A 17,894-nucleotide genomic window follows, 5' to 3' on the forward strand; every position below is an offset into this window, starting at 1 on the left:
CCACTAGCCAGTGGCCACAATACAGTCTGTGTGGGCCTGACACACACTGGCTTGCAACTGTGATTAGATCACAGAAAAAGATTAAATATAATTTTTTTTTATCTGCAAGGTATTTTCTGTGACTGAGCCTGCAGCCTCTCACACACGGGCAGGCAACCGCAATATATATATATATATATATATATATATATATATACAGTATATATAAAAAGCAGACTGATGTACCAGCCCTGAAAAGGGCTTTTTGGGGTGCTGTCAGGACGCTGTCCTTACAGCAGATGAGTCTGTGGACACAGAACACTGCCCTAGCTAACACTTTCCCTATTGAATCAGCAGCAGCAGCACTGTCCCTCCTCTCACTGAGAATGCAGATTCCGAATGAATCTAAAATGGATGCTGTCCAGGAGGTGGGAGGGTCTGGGAGGGAGGGTCTGCTGCTGATTGGCTGGAATGTGTCTGCTGACTGTGAGGTACAGGGTCAAAGTTTACTCAATGATGATGTATAGGGGGCGGACCGAACATCGCATATGTTCGCCCGCTGCGGCGAACGCAAACAAGCTATGTTCGCCGGGAACTATTCGCCGGCGAACTATTCGGGCCATCTCTACCAACCAATTGACAGCCGCACTCCGGATCCAGCCTCAGGGAACGCCTAGACCGACAGGTGTCTGACTACATAGGGTTAAAGGCCGATGTGGATGCTGTGAGAAGCAAGGAACCCCCTGACTACTGGGTGTGCAGGCTTGACCTGTGGCCAGAGCTGGCACAATTTGCCATGGAACTCTTGGCTTGCCCCTCGTCGAGTGTCATATCCGAAAGGACATTCAGCGCAGCAGGGGGGGATCGTGACCGATAAGCGCTCTTGTCTAGCTCACGACATCATTTTTAAAAATGAATAAGGCATGGATCTCAAAGGAATTCAACACCTGTGATGACCACATGTAATTGAATTTCCTAATGCCAGCCCACACATATCCGCCACCACAAGAACAAAGTATGGTCCTTGCCTTATGTATATACAGCGGCATAAAAGGCCTTTTATGTTAGGTGATTTTTGGGGCTTGTACTGGCCGACAGTAATTTTTTTTATCTTTAGCCACATAATCACACCCCTGTCTCCAGGGTTGTACATAGAAATCACTGGGCCCCCTAAATCCGAATTGGGCCCCCTAACCCTGCTCACTACTCACCCCTGGCCCGTCCCACCTGCTGTCCTGGCTCCTCCCATGCCACACCCCCATTTTGTCATAACTTCTCTTACCCCAAACCGTTGCAAAACACCACTGCCCAAACCCCTTTAACTCTTTGCTGCTGCTGATGAGTGTGCACATAGCCACCAATCATATTCCCCTCCCCCCCTAAAGGTTACTGATGTGTTGGGTGGGGGGTTGGTGGAATATGATTGGTGGCTATGTGCACACTCAGCATCCACAGCAAGGAGCTAGAGGGGTTATCCAACCCCTAATGCCCCCCAAAATGTCAGGGGAGGGGATGAAGGAGTAGGTGTAAAAGGAAAGCACTCTGTCCTCTATGAGCCTCCCCCCGAGTCCTCTGAGCCTCTATGAGCCCCCCAACCCCTAATGCCCCTCAAAATTTTCAGGACAGTATGCTTTCCTCCCCTCCTGGGCATTTTGGGGGGCATTAGGGGTTAAGGGGCTCATAGAGGACTCGGGAGGGAGGCTCATAGAGACCAGTGTGCTTTCCTCCTCCTTCCTCTTCCCCCTCGGGCATTTTGGGTGGCATTGGGCCCATTTGGGGAGGCTCATAGTGGACCTGTGGGGGGGATTGGGGGGAGTCTCAGAGGCTAGTGTGCTTTCCTCCTACTCCCTCCCCCTGGGAATTTTGGGAGGCATTAGGGGTTGGGGCTCATAGAGGACTCGGGGGGGTGGAGGCTCATAGAGGACAGTGTAGGAGGAAAGCCTGTCCCCCTCCCTCCCTATGAGTCTTGTCTTGCTGCATGATTAATTGAAGTTCTACTGAAGATTAACTACTGAACCACACAAACCAGTGATATAGACATTGGTGACAGTGTGACTCTGTCTGTCCCGTCAGTAGGGGTCCTCTACTGGCCTGTGCTGTGCCTGTTGGCTGTTGACTAGGCGGCGGCATGCAGACAAGATGTCAGGTGAGTGGCGACATAACTCTCTGGGTCGGAGTCTGGGTGCAGCACGCCTGTGCCAGCAATACGCTGGCCAATCAGAAGCTGCCTCTTTGAGCTGACTTGCGCTGATCGGCCAGAGTTACGTGCAGCAAGCCCGTGGCTGGATGGATCCACAGGTCAGACAGAAACTGGGCTGGGAGCGGGGTGGAGGGTCGCTGGATGCTAAAAGAACACAAGTGCCCTGCTGCGCCACATATTAACTTTTTTGCACAGTAAACGGAGTGGGCAGAGAATTTCCTGCGCTCAGAGCCCACCAGTGCCGCTGGCCCCATAGCAATGGCGTGGTCTGCCTATGTTGGCAGTACGCCACTGCCTGCCTCAATCCTCTGCCTCTCATTATGGTGACGTAAGAACCACAATCACCTTAAGGACCTTATAATGTCACAGGGTCATGTGACTGTGCCCCCTGTAACGGATCTCCTGGCACCCCGACTGGGTACCTCCATTGATGGATGCTCCTAGTGCTTCCTGAGGACTCCAAGCACTCCGCTCGACACCGTAACCACTACAGGAACAAGGAACAGGAACAGCTCTTACAAGAGCTAGGGGTTATAGCCAGGGGAGTATACAGTATATAGCAATCCCCACACACATGAGACGAGGCTCTATGTTGAATGTAAAACAGGAACTCTTTATTAACCACACAAGCATTGACTTTTATACACATTTTCCAACAAGGGTACCACCCCCGTGGACCTGGTTGGGAACTGAGGACATAACATAGCAGCCAATAATTTACAGTTTTACAGTTTAAACACAAAAACTATACATTCAACAAACACAATGGCATTGCCTGTAACACAATTGCAGCACGCTAGACCTGCAGGGTATTGCGACAGTGAGGTCACGGTTATGGGCAATCGAGGGTTACTCACTTTTTGGAGGAGAACCCTGGGCAGGCTTGCGGCAGTGAATGAGAGGTAGACACAAGTTCCTCTGGGGCACACTCTGTATGGAGAGACCTGGCCTGATGTTGGGTGAGGTGCCCTGGATGTTGCAGGTGTTTTGAGTGCCTGAGGCAAGGTCCCTTTAAGAATTGTGACGCCAGTGCCTGTAACGGTGGCACACCGATTTGCAGGAGGATTAATGGAGTACACAGGTGGTAAACCAAACGTTGCTTTACTTTAGGAAACAGTCCAACTTTATACAGACAGTTGCAGTAGGTGATAATAATGCAGTCCTTTATAGTACAAATGCACAGCAGGTTTACTTCACAGCACAGCAGGTTTCAATCTTGCAAAATACTTGGAGGGTATACAGTTAATGCTTTGCAGTGCAATGCTGCTCTATCCCCACAGCTATTCTAGCTGGCTGGATCCCAAGGCCCGGATGCCTAATTGCTGGCTTAAATCCTTGGTATATGAATTCCTTCCTCCAGTATTGGCACTTGCTTTAACTATTACAGTACCTTTGCTTATGAGCTGGATTATCTGCTTGATTAAATAGGTGACTGCAGGTTTCTCCCAGGAGGAGCACTCCTACTACTGGGGTGTCTTCTGAGCTAACTGCGGCTCACTTTATCTACAGGCAGGCTAGAGTTCTTCACTAGCCTCCTGGTAGTGGCTAGCAGCCAGGACTATCAAGCTGCATGTCAGGAGGAGGCCCTCAGCATATCCCTGGCTGGTGCCTTCTCACTTCTGTCTCCACAGACTCCTGACTATGATCTAACTCCTCCCTGTCTGGGCCTGAACATTTATACTAGGGGCTCCCTATCTCCCTCTAGTGTCTAGGATGCCTAACTACACCCTAATAGGCCTGCTATGCATGACACAGGGAAAACATTGCATTTAAAAACACATAGAAAATACATTAAAGTACATAGTTAAATATAATATCCCTGTCCCTTGTGAGCAGAAGTAACACGGGAACCAATTGACCCTTGTGTAGTCCCCACGCCTACCTAGTGGGACACTACATAATCAATAACAGAATAGGCATTGCCTGTGACGCAATTAACAACACAATGGCATTGCCTGTGACATATTTAACAAACACAATGGCATTGCCTGTGACACAATCAATACCAGAATAGGCATTGTCTGTGATGCAATTAACAACACAATGGCCTCTGCCTGTGATATATTTAACAAACACAATGGACTTAATTACTCACAGGCATAAAATACACATTTTTCCCAACCACAGAAAACATCCCAAAACACCACATATCCCCATAAAAGTTACATCCCCTGATAGCCTCGATCTGGGTGAAAAACCTAACCAAAAATCACCCAGATTGGTTCAGGGGTTCAGGAATTTCCTGAAAGTCTTATTTTCGCCCCACCGTGCACATGGTCACATGCCCCAAATAGTTCCAGTAAAAAGTCCATGGGGCAGAAACAGAGCTTTTGAAATCCAATATGCCCAAATAGTGTCCCAGGGGCCATAGTCACAGGGCAAGAGGCTGGTAAGCAGGCCTCCCCAACTCCCAGTGACAAAAGGTGCTTTTGTCAAACCCCCCTCCCCGTACTGTGCCCCCTTATACCCTGTATTGTGCCCTCTTACCACACCCTGTGCAGTGCCCCTAGTCATTCCCTGTACTGTGCCCTCTTATACCCTTTTATCCGGTCACAGTATGGCGGTGTTATCCCGTCACTGTACAGAGGTGTTATCCGGTCAATGTATGGCGGTGGTATCCAATAACTGGATGGCTATAACTGTATCCCTGCCCACGCCATCCTTTTTTTAGACCTGGCATGAGCGGGAAAAATATGCAGATTGCGGTGCTAGGGACCTTTGCGCCACAATCTGTGTCAGAAATATGCCTAACAGACGTATTTCTATATCTCTCAGCAGCATTGTCCCCATTTAAGTGTCTAAACGTCTCACCTCTTATGGGGACTTGCAGGACCAGGGAGACTAAAGTTTAAAAAAAAAAAAACTTCTCCTGTAGTTCTTCTATAGACATCGGGTGGCCTTTTATTATGTCGTCTCAGGTCCGGCACTGTCCTAACCTCAGAACTACACATTGTCAGTGCAGTCTGTTTACTCCTAGATGGTTCAACACCTGTGATGACATCATTATAGGTCCTTTAGCTATCTAGGATTTCGAACTGCACTGATGATGCAGGGTTTGCATCATCAATGCTGATAATGCTTAATCTTGTCAGGCATTGTCTAGGCACCACCTTGCAGTTTGGACAAATACCTTTTCCCCATGCTATGCAACTGAAAGGTACCACGTCCATCTTCAGGCTGCAAGATTGTTGGTTAAGAATAGTAACCCTTGCTATTCTGACAAACTATCACTGACAACTGAATGTTAATCAATCATCACCATTTCCTCTGCTTCCCAGGTTTTCATTGTCATAACTGTATGTTTCATATCATGAATCAGCGCACAGTCATATGTTCATGCTGTGCCCCAATACTATGCAGGGATTTTAAAAATGACTTGTTAGATCAAATATTTGAAAGGCAGGGAATCAAAGTGAACCAAGTTCTGAATATGTGAACAGGCCTTATCCCTTTTTTCTAAAGGGGTTTTCCATTATATTCATACATTGAGACTGACTGCATCCCCACATATATACTTGTGGATGGAACATCTTTAAAATACAGTATACATGCAGTCAACATATGGATGAATAGTTTACATAGTGACAGTTACAAATTCAAGGTCGCAGCCCTTTTGTTTCCCTAATAAATAAATAAAAGTTCATTCAGATAGCTACATGTTGCTATAGGGAAATCCTTTCTTTTCGCAAAGATACAGTATATACTGTACATGTAAACACAGTTCTTACAGGTCACAGAGTAGTATTATAGGACGTACCCTTTTTTGCAAGCTTGCTATTTGTTTCCTTGCTTCAACATCTTTTCCTCCAGACTCAAGGAACTTTCTATATGCTAGATCAAATGCTTGACCAATTGTTAATGTTATCTCTTCAGCCTTAATAAAACAATAAAGTAGAGGTTTATATATTGTTTGCAGTAATTATGTCTCCTTTATGTTCTATTGCCTAAAATGGTTTTGACATTCTTTGAGCAAGTAAAGATTGTTACTGAATAAAAGTAATAATTATATTGATAACGAAAATTATATGTAAAAGTTATTTTACATGGTTCAGTGGGCAATGATCAGGAACATTCATATTCTTTTTGTTAAATATTTAAAGACAAAGAACAGCAACAAAAACACTGAAGCATAAAGTAAAGGAATACAGTGTTTTAAAAAAAATAGAATTAAAGAGTCATTGTACTTTCACACAATTTCATTTCAGTTAACAGAGAATGGTATAACTAGCAAATTTCTAGTCACTTGATTTAAAAAATATACGCGAAAAAAAAAAGCTGTAAAGTCATGGCCACTAGGGAGTCTCACTTCCACCTAAGATGCAGTCCACTCCCTGTTGTCAGACAAGATCCATCCCTGTGAGAGGAATTGGGAGTGTGTCAAGGCTAGATGAGATAAAGAGATAAAACAACTAATTGGAGCTGTCACCGCCAGACATCTTTCCCTCTCTCAGCTGTCATCTAGTTGCACTGATTGCATCCCTTTAAATCCCCTCCCATACTGCATCACTTTGCGGTTTATACAACTTCCTGGAGTGTGCTGATGCTAGAAGCTGTTACTGCTGCATCCACAAGATAAGTCTGTTTCTTTATTCCTGTTTTCCTGTTTGCTTGATCCTAGGTGACCCTGACTCCCTCCGTATTAAGTGTAGGGAGCCGGTGGTCGTGTCCCCTCACTATTATAGGGTGTTCAGCTGAGAGAGGGAAACGAGATGACAAAACGAAAGCAAAACAAAAGAACCTCAAGCAGGAGGTTCTGAAGAACGTCTGTCAGAGCTTCACAGATGTCTGGCGGTGACAGTCGTTCTTCAGAACCTCCTGCTTGAGGTTCTTTTGTTTTGCTTTTGTTTTGTCATCTCGTTTCCCTCTTTCCGCTCCCATCTTGGTACAACCTGATATCTCTCTGCCCTTCATAGTTGAGGTGGACGCTTCTGAGGTGGGTGTGGGTGCGGTCTTGTCTCAGGGTCCCTCTCCTGCCAAATGGTGACCGTGTGCCTTTTTCTCGAAGAAACTCTCCTCCGCAGAGAGAAATTACGATGTGGGAGATAGGGAGTTGTTGGCCATCAAGTTAGCTTTTGAGGAATGGCGCCATTGGCTAGAGGGAGCCAGACACCCTATTACCGTGTTTACCGACCATAAGAATCTGGCCTACTTGGAGTCAGCCAAGCGTCTGAACTTGAGACAGGCCAGATGGTCTTTGTTCTTTTCAAAGTTTAATTTTGTTGTCACGTTCCGCCCTGGGGTTAAGAATGTGAAGGCGGATGCCCTGTCACATTGTTTTCCAGGAGGTGGGAATTTTGAAGACCCGGGTCCCATTTTGGCTGAAGGTGTGGTGGTCTCTGCTCTTTATCCTGAATTGGAGGCAGAGGTTCAGGCAGCCCAGGCAGAGGCTCCTGATCTTTGTCCTCCTGGGAGGTTGTTTGTGCCTCTCGCTTTAAGACACAAGGTTTTTAAGGAGCACCACGATACTGCCCTTGCTGGGCACCCGGGGGGTAGAGCCACAGTGGATCTCATCGCTCGGAGATTCTGGTGGCCGGCGCTTCGTAAGTCGGTTGAGGGTTTTGTGGCAGCCTACGAGACCTGCGCTCGTGCCAAAGTCCCTCATTCACGGCCATCAGGTTCTCTCCTCCCGTTACCCATTCCTTCCCGTCCTTGGACACATCTGTCCATGGACTTCATTATGGACCTGCCTCGTTCCTCTGGGAAGACTATGATTCTGGTGGTGGTGGACCGTTTTAGCAAAATGGCGCATTTCATTCCCTTTCCTGGGTTGCCCAATGCTAAGACGCTGGCGCAGGCATTTATTGATCACATTGTCAAATTGCATGGTATTCCTTCAGACATAGTCTCTGATAGGGGCACGCAGTTTGTTTCCAGATTCTGGAAGGCTTTCTGTTCTCGCTTGGGGGTTCGGTTGTCATTCTCTTCTGCTTTCCACCCACAGTCGAATGGCCAGACGGAGCTCGTCAATCAGAATCTGGAGACATATCTGCGCTGTTTTGTGGCGGAGAATCAGGAAGATTGGTGTTCTTTTCTCTCCCTTGCTGAGTTTGCTTTAAATAACCGTCGTCAGGAGTCCTCTGATAAGTCACCATTTTTTGGTGCATATGGGTTTCATCCGCAGTTTGGGACATTCTCTGGAGAGGGGTCCCATCCTGAGAAGGTGGGCTCTGAGTGTCCGGAGTCCACTCGTAGAGGGAGCGGTACTGTCACCGCCAGAAATCTGTGAAGCTCTGACAGACGTTCTTCAGAACCTCCTGCTTGAGGTTCTTTTGTTTTGCTTTCGTTTTGTCATCTCGTTTCCCTCTCTCAGCTGTCATTTAGTTGCACTGATTGCATCCCTTTAAATCCCCTCCCATACTGCATCACTTTGCGGTTTATACAACTTCCTGGAGTGTGCTGATGCTAGAAGCTGTTACTGCTGCATCCACAAGATAAGTCTGTTTCTTTATTCCTGTTTTCCTGTTTGCTTGATCCTAGGTGACCCTGACTTCCTCCGTATTAAGTGTAGGGAGCCGGTGGTCGTGTCCCCTCACTATTATAGGGTGTTCAGGTGTCATACAGTCGAGGAACGAGGGTATGCAATTATCTACCATAGATATTTTTGCATAGGCTGAGCAGTAAGGGAGAGAGCTAGGGCTGTTACATGGCTTACCCTTTGGTTCCTTAGTTTTGGGATCAAGTCAGTCGGATCTTCATTTGTGTCTTCTAGTTTTCTGTAACACCTTCCATGACAGGAGCCTCCTGTGTGTCTGTAAGTGTGATTTATCCCTCCTTATCTGTTCTGTGATTTGTTGGAGCTGAAAACATAGTGGGGGATTAGGGAATGGATATCATAGCAGTCCAGGGAGACACTCTTTGCTTTTGAGTGAAATGCATCAGCTGTGCAGATGAAACAGGGAATAATATGGCTGACAAAAACATTAGGGAATCTCAAACAACTGTCCCCTCACATTTATGATTGTGTAAGGAAGAACAGCCATTGTGCAAACTTTTTTTATTTTAAATGTACGCTTTAAGTCTGAGTAAGTGCAGCTTTTTTGTACCTGATGAAGGGGAGTGATTCCCCAAAACGTGTTGTATCGCTGCAATAAAAGATTCCTATCCTGATCCTGGTGACTGGCTGACGGTTTTTCGCGCTGTGGGACGTATTTGCTTTCCATGTACCAATTATCTTCTTGGGGACTCCAGGCATCTCCAACAAGAAGATCCTCTTTGATCCCGTGGCTGCAGACCGCCATATTCAGGCGTCCAAACTTTCCTGACAAACTCTCATTAGTGTTGTGCCTACATTTGCACAACCACGTAAGGTGAGCCTTGCAATTTATCCTTGCATATACCTCTGTACTCAAAGAATTACCCTATGGTGTGCACATCAGTTTTTTTACAGTTTAATCAAGCCTGTTATATCGCATTAAGTCTGAGTAAGGCACACACAGTACAATAGTTACAATAATGTTTACGTATAAGTCTGTATATATATATTTGAAAGCCACTTTGAAAGTGAAAAACAATCTCCATTGATAACCTAAACAGTTGTACAGGGAGTCCTGAAACAGAACTGAACATATTATGCATAGTGAGATTTGGGTTTTCAGCAAGTACAGTTGAGAGGGAAGAGGGATAGGAGGAACCTGTCAAAATATCTCATTGATACAAAAATTCATAATAGCAGTAATGTTTTACATAGCTGAATTGGAAAAAGAAGTTATGGTTTTCACAGATGCAGTTACAAAAAAAAATGCTTAAAGAGTTTTTCTTTAGTGGCAACGTGTGCCCAAAGAGGCATGTGACCGAGCACATAGCCACTGCCCCACATTAAAGGAGTTGTGTCATCTCAAGGATCACACCTCTGGGGCTTGCAGCTATTTCTAGAATGGAGCCTGCAAAGTGAAGGAATGCCCTCCATTCATTTCTATTGGACTACCGAAAATAGCCTAGCGTTGGCTCAGCTATTTTCATCAATTAATCCATGAATGGAGCAGTGGCCACACTTGTCGTGTGCAATTCCTATTCATTCTATGGGACTTCCACAAATAGCCGAACGTGCCACTATTTTTGGCAGTCTTATAGGAATGAATGGAGATTGGCCACGCATGCACGGTCTGCTCTCCTTGACTTTGCAGGTTCCGTTTTAGAGATAGCGGGGGGGGGGGGTCCTAGGGGTGGAACCCATAGCTATCAGTCATTGGTGACATATCCTAACGATATGCCACCAATGCTTGAAATGACACAACACCTTTAATGTGGGGCAGTGGCTATGTTCAACGTATGCATCCAGAGTTTCCAGAAAATATATTGGATTTGTAGACGTTAATATCTGCTGGAATTTTATTAACCTGAAGGCTGAGCTGGGACTTGATGTGGACTCTGTCATTGAAACTCCATTCTCATGGTTAAAAGATGGTGACAGAATAAAAAAACTTCTCCCCAGTTTGCACTCCATAAAGTGTGTCTCTCTCAATTGTACTTTACAGTATGTAATTTATCAAAACTGCAAAAAGATAGCTGAATATAGACAAGGCACTTCTCCACTTCATCTCATCCATTTTGGAGCGCCACAATGCTATTAGAAGATCCTCATTCTGCCAATATATGTTCAAGAGATTATTTTACAATTATTCTTTACTTGCCCCTGCTCCTTCACTGAGAGCCACTCCTCTCAGGCATGAAAACTACATGTGAGCAGCCATGAGATACAGAGTAGTATGTCTGTGACCAGATCATTTGGACATCACAGAATGGCATAATAGGCTGCATGCGGCCTCCAGGCTGCACATTGTGCAACCCTGGTTAAAGGGGTTCTGCAGTTTGTTTTAAGATCATCAGCATCTGATCGGCGGGGGTCCGACACCCAGGACCCCACCGATCAGCTGTTTACAAAGGCAGCGGTGCTCCAGCAGCGCCGCGGCCTTTTCACTGTTTACCGCTGGCCCAGTGACGTCACGACTAGTATCAACTGGCCTGGGCGGGGCTAAGCTCCATTCAAGTTAATAGAGCTTAGCCTTGCCTAGGCTAGTTGATACTAGTCGTGACGTCACTGGGCCAGCGGTAAACAGTGAGAAGGCCGCGGCGCTGCTGGAGCACCGCTGCCTTCTCAAACAGCTGATGGGCAGGGGTCCCGGGTGTCGGACCCCCACCAGTCAGATGATCTATCCAGAGGATAGATCAGTTAAAACAAACTGTAGAACCCCTTTAAAGTAATGACCAGATTTTAACCCCTTGAATGGGTATTCTGGTTATATTAGTAATCCCATATACACAAGATAGGGGATAACTATTAGATTGATGGGTCCTATGCTGGAAAATAAACGGAGCTGCCGGTTGGGCATGTGCTGAGATGCTTCATTCTTTTCGAACTGAGTTCTGTACTCAACTTTCTCAGGAACTCCCATAGAAATTAATGGAGCATCTAAGAGCATGTTGTTGCTTTGTTCATTTCAGGGGTATGGGGGCCCCTGTTCTTGTGATTGTTGTTATGTTAGGTGGGAGTTCCAGCAGTAGGACCCCAACCAACCTAATAGTTATCTTCCAACCTGTGGATAGGGGATAACTTGATATAACCGGAATTTCCCTTTAAGGACCATGTCAACATTGGGGATATATTTTTCAATGTTCTCTCCCACCTTCAAAGAGCCAGAACTTTTTTTTGCCATCAACAAAGCTGTATTACAGCTTGTTTTGTTGGATGAGTTGTGCTTTTTAATGTTACCAACCATTAGCTCATATAATCTTTTGACAAACTGTAAAATAAAATTATAGGGTGCAATAGAAAAAAAATGCAATTGCACCAATGCATTTTGAATTTTGTATACCCATCATTCACGGTGCCGTCAAATTTTCATGTTAATCTATTCTGTTGGTCTCCATGATTTTTTCCGTTTGCATTCTGTTTCCGTATTTCCGTTCCACTGAAAGATAGAACTTGTCCTATTATTTCCCGCAAATAATAATCCGTGGCATCATTCAAGTCAATGGGTCCGCAAAAAATACGGATTGCATATGGAACACATCCGTATGTCATCCATTTTTTGCGTAGCCATGCCTTTTGCCCATGTGTATTACTGTACATTACATAAATGATTAAAAAATGTATGTTTCTGTTTGCTTTTCACAAACAACGGATTAATTACGGAAATCATACAGAGATTTTTTGCGGAACTATGAAAGAGAAACGGAGCGGAAAGGGAAACACAATGGAAACAAAAAAACTGAACAGATCCGTTAAAAAACGGACCGCAAAATACAGAAAAAGTTAATTGGGGTGTATAGGCTAGGGGAGCTTTATCTAATTCCTTAAAGGGAGCCTGTCCATACAAAACTGCTGACAGTGCTAAGTGGTAAACAGGGAGAACAGGCCAAACCTACCCTTTGTGGAGCATTTAGTATCAGGAGCAGTGTGAATATGATCTTTAATTCTACCAGGTTCTACTTCAACTCTAAATGCACTGGAGAGTAGCTTCACTGTGAAGTGTTTTCTGCTCTCTGAATTGAGCCGTTTCACAGACCCTTCCCTCTGCTCTCAGTAACAGCTGTAGTGGTCTCCTACAGTATACAAGGGTTCCCTCAGTTTAGTCCCTTAAACAGTACTTTATTTAGTGTATGTTGACTTGTTCAAATGCATCTTTTTTTATTATCTATATTGTTAGACTATATTACATTGAACTACTTACTGAAAAAGTATGTTCTTGTATGTAACATAGTTCTGATGAAGAAAGTCAGAGAACAAGTCAAAGATTTTCTATTTAAGGTTTGCAAGGGCACAATCATGTAATCTAAATATGCTTACATGTTAAAGTGTGTATGTAGATAAACTGCTTGCTTGTCTGTTAGGGTTTATTCTGAATGGTCAAACAGTTTGAACTTATTTTTCCTCTGCATTGTTGTATTGATAAAAACTTACACAAGAAGACAAAGGGCAAGAACCCTTCATTTAAAGCTGCATGAAGCTGTGCATGGGAAGAAATACAAATGAAACATCTTGATCTGTTTTCTCATGACAAGTTGGGGCCATTAATGAAGATAAACATCTGGAGATTTCATCTCATTCCAAGCGTTAGTCTTCAGCCAAGCCAAACCCTTTCCATGTAAGACAAAAAAACGCCCGAAAACATCTGGCATACTTACACACTTCTCGCTATCGAACACATAACACAAGTGCTTATTAGACTCTGAATCCTTGCATATGAATGTAAAAATCCTTTTGTCTGTTTTATCATCAGCACAAAATGATATCCTGTGTAACTGGCAGTTGTGTAGTACTTCCTATATGAAACAGAAATGAACAGATGTAAGCTCAATAGTAAATATTACAGTAAGTTAAATAATACATAACTACAATAAGAAATAAATGCACGTCAACTAAAACATAAAATACTGTCTGCTCTTCTCACATTTTCCACTTAAAGACTGCTGTCTCATCCTCATTTTTGGCACATGAATCATTGAAGCAGGACTTGACACTTTAATGTATACATTCATTTTTCTCTTAAAACTATGCCAACTGTATATAATAGAAGTGGCACATTTCCATTAACAAAGTTCATCAAATAAGTTGGCTGGAGTATGGCAGAGCATAATTTTTCATGGACATAAAAGAGCAGCTAAGATTACGAGAAGATATATTTTACAAGTAATATGTTTGTTCACCTTTCAGGGCAGAAATGTTGGACTAGTTTTAAATTAAAAAATATGACTTATTCATGGCATTTTTGTGTTTAATGGTGGAGTATATTTTTATTAGTAGACTAGAAAGGGTTGGGGGTGTTATGTATTTGTTTATTACGATCCCAATGTACTGTAGCTTCCAAAACTAAAAAAAGGTTTCCTTCATATAGCAGAATAGCTACAGTACAAACCAGGTTTTAAAGATTTCGATTTTGAAGTTCTACTGTCTTATTCTGAAATGTCTAGAAAATATGATTACTAGTTAATACTAAATACTAGTACTAACACAGTACAGTTAAATAACAGTTTGAAATTGATAACTTATCGGCAGCATTTCTATTTCTAAACACTAATAAACTAATAAAATAAATAAAATAATAATAAATAAAATTTCTGCCTCAAATTTTAATTGCCAGATCATGTTCCTAAAAGGGTTTTCCTGACAAATGCACTTTTGGTGATTCAAGGCTTCATGCTTGAATTCTGATACTTTTTCTTAATATGCAACTTAGGCCATTGCACTTAAGGGCATCACCATTGCTCTTGTTGCATCCAGGCTCCACTTCTTTCTGTGACCAGCCTCTCTCTGGCTGCTTTGATTGACAGGGGGCTGGCCACAGAAAGGAATAGACCTTTGGTGCAACAAGAGCAATGGTGACTCCCTCACTGCGCCAAAGGTTTAATTTGCATATTAAGATATAGTACCATAGTTCTGGAGATGAGCCTCGGATCAACAAAAGAAAAACAGCATTTTAATCTGCTGAACCAAAGCTCTGTGTCTATGCAAGCAGTTGGAGAAGAAGGATGCTGGCAACAGCTCCCAGATAACTCTATACAGGTAACTTTTATCCTTTTCTGATTGCTTTGCCTTCTGTCTGAACACTTATGTATTTTTAATTTTTTTGCATAGGAATCTGTTTTGCACTTTAATGTTATTATATAAAGTCGAGTCACATTATTATGACCACCTCCTACTTTCCACTTGGGCAGAGCATAGTTCATTAAGAAGTTATGTGTCATGAGCTGGCATGCTGGGAGTATATAAGGTGTGCGATATGCTGTCTACACACAAATCGCTCATTGCTGACATGGGTAAAAGGGGCAATTTATCAGAGTAGCAAATATGATGATTATTGGCTTCCAGACCAGCTTCCGGGTGGCCGTATTTCTGAATCTGCACACGTCGTGAACTGTTTGCGTGCTGCTGTGATGAAAGTGTATCAACATCGGCTACAAAGGTGTGCAAGGACGGATTTTCATGCTAAAGTGGAGCAGCTCACTGCCAGGGGCTACCAAATGTATCTAAAATAACAATTCATTGAACCTTACTGCGTATGAAGGCTCTAAAGCTGATGGATGGTCATTGCTCCTCTGCTAGCTAAGTTGCATCAGCAGAAAAGGCTTACATTAATTTTTGAGGCAAAGGGTTTCCTCAGATAAGTCATGTTTTCTGCTTCATCGAATGGATGGATGTTGGCATGTCAGGTGAGGAACATCAGAGAACAAACACCCTGTAACTATTGCTGGAAGAACACAAGCTACTGGCAGAGTTATGGTCTGGGGAATGTTTTTGTTGCATTTACCGAGACAACTTGTCGATGTGGAAGGCATTCTCAACTGATTAGTTTATGCATTCATCCTTGCAGATAACGTACAGTACATCCAAACATGCTGATTGTCTTCCCTGGGGCAAATGGATCTTCCAGCAAGACGATGTGACATGTCACATGGCAAGAAATGTCCGACATTGGTTGGAAGAGCATGACCAAGACTTCCAAGTACTACCAGGCCCTCTAACTCCCCAGACTTGAACCTAATTTAGCATCTATAGGATGGCCTTGATGGTCATGTTCACTCTATGGATCCTCCCCCACTCACCCATCAGCAGCTGTGGTATACACGCAGTTAGCATGGCGCCACCTGTGACAACCTACCAAGACAGTCACTCCCAGCTGCTGTCTGTGCTGCATAGTCTGGATATTAGTCTGTAACATTACAGTTTTACAGCATATGACCTGTATTTTAACAATTATAGGTATTATTTATTAACAAATATATGTCACTTTGGCGTATTAAAGTCACAGATTATTGTCGCACTGTTTTTTTGCAGAAAAATCTGCGACTTTGTCCCGCTCGCACTACTTTTCCAGAGTAACGAGGAAAGATGGCATGGCATTGGCAGGGAAGTGGGTGGGCCGACAGCCCTGGCTCATTTTTAATAATTTTACACGCCAGTTTTTAAAGCTAGTTTTTGGCTCCCTTTTGCTGACTTAGAGTTAAATATGTCGCACAGCCTGCCGGAGGAAACACCTAACTTATGTAGAGGCATGCACTTCAACATAACTTTGGCGCTTCCTCCAGTAGTGCAGAGGGACTTCAGTCTGGCATGGGAAATGCTAGTCTTAATAAATGTCCCCTATGTTTTTACTAGGAACTATTCACCTCTATTAACATAATGAACAAAACTAACACAATGTAGATCTGAACAAAGGAACTGCATTTATGCACATACATGCATATAGTAGTGTGAAAATAATATAATGCAGATTTAAAGCTAAAATTATAACAATTACTGCTGTGTATTGTACACTGCTACTAATAATTAGAGATAGCAAACATTTATGGTACACTTTCGCCATCAAGTGCTTGATGCTCAAAACTGCAGTTTCATTCAAAATCCCATGTTGTAACTTGTTGCCACACAGAGACGGTGAGAAAGCCGTCTTGTATAAACATTCATTTAATGTGCATGACTGGAGCATGACTTGAACATGCAAACCCTCAATAAATTAACAGCAATAAAACAGGCCATACGAAGCAAACATAAAAGTTGTTTGAATTTAAGACTATTATAATAAGCACATAAAATCCCACTGGGATCAGCCTGTTTTGGGCCTTAGTGACCAAGCAAAGTTTTTTTTATAGTTTCATCGTCACATTCCAAGAGCTGTACGTTTTTTTTTTTTTTTTATCAATGTAGCCATAGGATGGCTTGTTTTTTGTTTTTTGTTTTTTTTGTGTGAGACAAGTTGTAGTTTTTAAGGCACCATTTTTAGATACATATAATTTACTGATTAACTTTTATTAACTTTTTCTGGGGGCAGAGGATGGAAAAAAACAGAACTACTGCCCCAGAGTTTTTTAGGTTATAAATTAAGTGGCATCCATTTTTCAGCATAAATTACATGATAACTTGTTTCTCGGTCAGTACAATTGCAGAGATACTAAATACAATTTTCTTGTTTTTTTTACATAAAAAAATGTGTTTTTGCCTCAACGTTTCCCAAGACCCATAACTTTTATTTTTATTTTTACAAAGCTGCGTGAGGGATACAAAACACTCTTTATTCTGTTTCTTTGGTGGTGAACAAGCAATAAACAGCGGCACAGTCGATTAGACCCCCAGCTGCCATGCAAAGATACTGGCATCCGTGCAATATTATTTGAAGAGTGTTAATTTCTGAGAGAGAAAACCTCCTCCCTCTAGCCCACTTAGATGCTTCAGTCGCTAAGAGCATCGGGCATCTAAGGGGTTAAATGGTCCAGACCAAAGCTTCTGCTGACCCAGGCCATTAAAATGGGAGCTTGACTGTCATATGGGAGATGAGCTCCTGCTCTCCACTGCAGCACTTAGGCTGGGTTCACACTTGAGCGTTTTACAGTGCGTTCAAACGCGCTGTAAAACGCTCAACACATGAAAACCAATGCTTCCCTATGGCCCTGGTTCTCACTTGAGCTTTTTACAGCGCGTTTGAACGTGCTGAAAAACGCCCTACGCTCAAACAAGTTCTTGAGCTTCTTTGGGGCGTTTTGACGCGCGTTTGTGGCCATAGGACACTGCAGTCAATCACACAAACGCGCGTCAAACGCGCGTTTACTATTGCAAAAAACGCGCATAAAAACGCGCGACAAAAACGCGCGTTAAACGCGCATATCAAATACGCTCAGGTCTGAACCCAGCCTTAGACTGGGCCGCAGTCTAACCTAAGGCCTGTTAGTGACAGCTGTAAAAAAGCATATTGTTAGTCACTAACAGTTAAGAAATACTAGC

General features: G+C 43.4%; 1 protein-coding gene across 3 annotated transcripts in view; it reads right to left on the reverse strand.

Moving 5' to 3' along the window:
- Window positions 1–17,894, reverse strand: part of GULP1 (GULP PTB domain containing engulfment adaptor 1) — a 729,290-nt gene that overhangs the window by 438,198 nt on the left and 273,198 nt on the right. For 2 of the 3 annotated variants that reach the window (XM_040440803.1, XM_040440800.1), the window contains exons 5-6: window positions 13,304–13,441; window positions 5,937–6,053 (exon numbers count right to left, since the gene is read on the reverse strand). In XM_040440803.1, coding sequence (XP_040296737.1) covers window positions 5,937–6,053; window positions 13,304–13,441 — 255 coding nt within the window. The remainder of the gene's footprint in view (window positions 1–5,936; window positions 6,054–13,303; window positions 13,442–17,894) is intronic. The other variant, XM_040440801.1, reaches the window with a different exon arrangement.

This window comes from Bufo bufo, chromosome 7 (assembly GCF_905171765.1).
Source record: "Bufo bufo chromosome 7, aBufBuf1.1, whole genome shotgun sequence".
In the NCBI taxonomy this organism is placed as follows: Eukaryota; Metazoa; Chordata; class Amphibia; order Anura; family Bufonidae; genus Bufo; species Bufo bufo.